This window comes from Caenorhabditis briggsae (genome assembly GCF_000004555.2).
Source record: "Caenorhabditis briggsae complete genome, chrI, whole genome shotgun sequence".
NCBI lineage: Eukaryota > Metazoa > Nematoda > Chromadorea > Rhabditida > Rhabditidae > Caenorhabditis > Caenorhabditis briggsae.
The window spans coordinates 13,789,005-13,793,514 of NC_013489.2; the positions used below are offsets into that span (position 1 = coordinate 13,789,005).

Below are 4,510 nucleotides of genomic sequence, written 5' to 3' on the forward strand. Positions count from 1 at the left end.
TTTGTAGTTTCTGTAGTCAAATTATATTAGACGATTTTAAGCAATTTTTAGGGCTGTTACTAAGAAAAAATGACGAAAACGAGCCATTTTAAGCTATTTTAAGCCTATTTTGACCGTGGTGGCCTANAAATCCCAAAAACTCGGCCACGGGTATTTTGGGGGTCAGAAAAGCATTTTGAAGCAGCTTTTTTAGTTTTTTGAGGCGTTAGAAGCCTCCAAAAACTAGAAAAATGACAAAAATTGACCAAAAAAGCATGGTGGCCGAGTTTTTGAAATTTNTAGGCCACCGAATTTTTTCTCTCGATTTTGACTGCAATTTTTCGAATTTTTGGGTCCCAAATTTCATTTTCAGTGATTTCCAGCAAAAAATGACGAAAAACGAGCTATTTTAGGAATATTTTTAGCTATATTGACCATGGTGGCCTAGAAATCCCAAAAAACTCGGCCACGGGTATCCTGGAGAAGAAAATGCCTTTTTAAGCATATTTTTCGATTTGTGATGAGTTTGGAAGCCTAGAAAACCTCAAAAAAGGCCAAAAAGCACGGTGGCCGAGTTTTTGAAAATTTGAAAATTCTAGGCCACCAAGAAAAAAAAAAGTTTTTTTCCAATTTTTTTTTTGCGTTCTAGGCTCATTTCTCGCGGAAATTCCGAATTTCTAGTTAATTTCCATCCCCCGCCCCTCGTTGCCCCTCAAATCGCTCACCATTCTCTCCATGTTCATCTTTCAAGTTAGGCTCCGCCCCATTTTCGAGCAAAATGGCCGCATGTTGATGATTTCGACATTTTAAGGCCTCTAAAAGCGGAGTAGAGCCGTCGGAGGCGGGCAAATTGACGTTTTCGTTGACTAGAATCAAATTTCTCAGGATCATCTCGTTTTTTGAAATTGCCGCCAAGTGGAGCGGCGTCTTCTGGCTCCCATCGTTTATCGATCGACACGGGTCGGCTTTTGCGACGGCTAGAAGGAACAAAACCGATTCGAAATCATTCGAACGGATCGCCTGATGCAATAGATTCTCCCCATTTCCGTTGGTTTGGACGGCGGCGTGCGGTTGGCGGCCGACGATCAGGGAGGCCAACTGGAAATTTTTTTTTTTTTTTGAAAAATTTTATCGATTTTTCTTTTTCTAGACACTTTTGGCACAAAAAAAATGACGAAAAACGAGCCATTTTTAGCCATTTTAGGCCTATTTTGAGCTATTTCTACCATGGTGGCCTAGAAACCCGCAAAACTTGGCCACTGCGATTTTTTCAGAAAAAAGGGATTTCTAGGCCAATATAGCTGAAAAAACGACAAAAAACAAGGCATTTTGAGCCAATTTAGGCCTGTTTTGACTATAGTGGCCTAGAAATTCTAAAAACTCGGCCACGGGTATCTCTAGCTTGCAAAACTGATTTTTTGAGTCATTTGGGAACTTCAAAACACCAAAATTCGAATTTCCCATGAAAATCTACTCCAGAAATCATGAAAAAAACGGAAAATTAGAAGGTGGCCGAGTTTTTGGAAATTCTAGGGCACCAAAATTTTTTTCGAATTTTTTGAATTTTTTGTTCTCGGACCTCGTTTTCAACGATTTACAGTAAAAAATGACGAAAAACAAGCCATTTTGAGCCATTTTAGGCCCATTTTGACTATGGTGGCCTAGAAATCCAAAAAACTCGGCCACGGGTATTTTGGGGGCCAAAAAAACATTTTTAAACTGATTTTTAGCTTTTCTGAAAGGTTCTAAGCTTCTGAAAGCTTAAAAAATGACAAAAATTGGCCAAAAAGCATAATGGCCGAGTTTTTGGAAATTCTAGGCCACCAAAATTTTTTTCGATTTTTGACCCAAAATTTTCAAAATTTTTGAATTTTTAGGTCCCGAAGCGATTTCTAGCACATTTTAGTGCTCTCATGGCCGAGTTATTGAAAATTCTAGGCCATCTACAGTAACCCACCTCGTGATCCTTCATGGTCATCGATTGCGACAAGATCGTCTGTCCGAATTTATCCCGAATCGGTATGAATTCCACATTTTCAGCGTCGAGAAGAATCTGGAAGAGAAAAATTGAAGGTGGCCGAGTTTATTGGATTCCTAGTCCCCGTTCAAAAAATCACTGAAATCACTCAATTTTACTCATTTTTTCGAGTGTCTAGCATGAAATTTTGAGTCAGAATCGATTAAAATATTGATTTTCGGCGGTGGTGGCCTAACTTTTTCAAAATTTGGATTTCTAGTCCCCGTTCAAAAATCGCTAAAAACCGCCTATTTCAATCCGTTTTTTCTCAAAATTTCTAGATTTCTTACCTTTACACCCTCCGTATTCTGTTCCCGCACACCTATATGTGCCGGTGTCCGTCCATCCTGATCCACAGCGCTAAGCTCCGCCCCCTTATCCCGGAGAGCCTGCAAAATGGCGTTTTGGCCCCATGAAATCGCCATATGGGCTGGTGTGAACTGATCATCGTCGGCAGGGTTACTGTAGATTTTACGGCAGTTGACATCCGCACCGTTTTCTATCAGAAAAACGGCTCCCGGCTCGTCACCGTCGTCGATAAGTCGGTGGAGGAGGGTTTGGCACGTGGACCAGGTCTGAAAATAGAAAATTTGAAAAAATCGCAAAATTTTAACCTAGAATGCAAAAAAAAGCGAAAAAAAATTTTTTTTTTTTGGTGGCCTAGGATTTTCAAAATTTCCAAAAACTCGGCCACCAAGTTTTTAGGCCAATATTTGCGATTTTTCGAGGTTTTTAGACTTCTAAACTCATTGGGAATCGAAAAATATGCTTAAAAAGGCATTTTTCATCCCCAGGATACCCGTGGCCGAGTTTTTCGGATTTCTAGGCCACCATGGTCAAAATAGGCTTAAAATAGCTCAAAATGTCTCGTTTTTCGTCATTTTTTAGCTGAAAAATGCTGAAAATAACCTCTAGAACTAGAGTAACCAAAAAAAATCGCACATTTCTGTCCTAGAATGAAAAAAAATTGGTGGCCTAGAATTTCCAAAAACTCGGCCAATATGATTTTAGGCCAATTTTTGTCATTTTTGAAGTTTGAAAATTGCTGAAAATACGCTTCGGGACCTGAATATTCAAAAAATTCGAAAAATTCAGTTAAAAACCAAAAAAAATTTGGTGGCCTAGATTTTCCGAAAACTCGGCCACCGAGAAAATTTTGGTTTTTTAATAGTTTCTGGGGTAGATTTTGATAGGGAATTCAAATTTTTGGGTTTCAAAACTCACAAATGACTCAAAAAATCGATTTTGCAATTTTTGGATTTCTAGGCCACCGTGGTCAAAATAGCTCAAAATAGGCCTGAAATAACTCGTTTTTCGTCATTTTTTCTCTATTTTTCATTCCTGTGGCCTCCTACCTCATCACTATCCTCCAAAACGTCTCCAGACTCCGATAGCTTCACTTTGGACTCCAAATCGCATCCAAAGCTCACCAGGAGCGCGGCAACTTCGAATTTTTGATTTTTCAAGGCCGCATGGACCAGAGAGTATCCTGTTGAGCATCTTTCGTTGAGTTTACATCCATTTGAGATGAACGAGCGGACTGTGCTGAGCAATCCACGCTCACACGCCGCTTCTAGGTACGTTTTCCCATCAATTCGGCTGAAAATTCACAATTTTTGGATGACATTACACTGTGAAAGGCTCCAAATTCGAAAAATTCAAAAAAATTTGAGCCTAAAACCATCATTTTTGAGCACTTTAGACCATTTTTAGCATGGTGGCCGAGAAACCCAAATTCTGCAAAAGTTAGGCCACCAATTTTTTTCTCATTTTTTGATTGGGTCCTCAGAGATTAAGGCTTCAAAAACCGCTAAAAAAATCATCAAAAAACCTTTATTTAGAAGCGATTTAAGCCAATTTTCCCTAGGTGGCCTAGACATCCGGAAAACTCGGCCATGGGTGTTTTTGGGGATTTCCGGCGTTTTTGGGGTCTAAAATTGCTCAGAAATACTTCTAAACTTCATTTTAAACATAATTTCGATCAAAAATCGATATTTTTCTAGTGGCCTAGAAACCCGAACATTTGGATTCCTAGGCCACCGCTCCCTCACTCTTCATTTTTGGCTTTTGCGTCGTTTTCGATGAGGAATACTCCAATTTCATCGTCATTCGCCAGAATTGCCTTTGACAGAAGGCTCCGCCCATTCTTATCGTGTGAATTGACACGGCACCGCCTGGAATTAAAAAAAAATTGGTGGCCTAAAAACCCAGAACTCGGCCACGACTAGTTCTGGACTGGCAGAGCTATTCTAGTGCTTAAAATGACAAAAACTAGCAAAAAAGTCAGCTCAAAACCCCTATTTTAGGCCATTTTACCAAGATGGCCGAGTTTTGGGTTTCTAGGCCACCTTCATAACTCGGTTTCTAGACGAGCTAGAGAGCCAGTTTTTGGACTGTTTCTTGTGAAATCTTGTGCTTGTCAAGATTTGGATCATTTCGAAAGATTTTGGTGGCCTAGAAAACCGGAAAAACTGGGTTTCTGGGCCACCACCCATAACTGGTCTGCCAGGTGGC

General features: G+C 40.0%; 1 protein-coding gene across 1 annotated transcript in view; it reads right to left on the reverse strand.

The window, feature by feature from the left end:
- Window positions 1-660: 660 nt before the first annotated feature.
- The window catches only part of CBG04367, a gene marked incomplete at both ends in the record, with an annotated part of 6,839 nt that continues 2,989 nt past the window's right edge, over window positions 661-4,510 (reverse strand). The window contains 5 exons of the mRNA XM_045241480.1: window positions 661-1,077; window positions 1,937-2,032; window positions 2,287-2,571; window positions 3,352-3,595; window positions 4,048-4,195. Coding sequence (XP_045100763.1) covers window positions 661-1,077; window positions 1,937-2,032; window positions 2,287-2,571; window positions 3,352-3,595; window positions 4,048-4,195 — 1,190 coding nt within the window. The remainder of the gene's footprint in view (window positions 1,078-1,936; window positions 2,033-2,286; window positions 2,572-3,351; window positions 3,596-4,047; window positions 4,196-4,510) is intronic.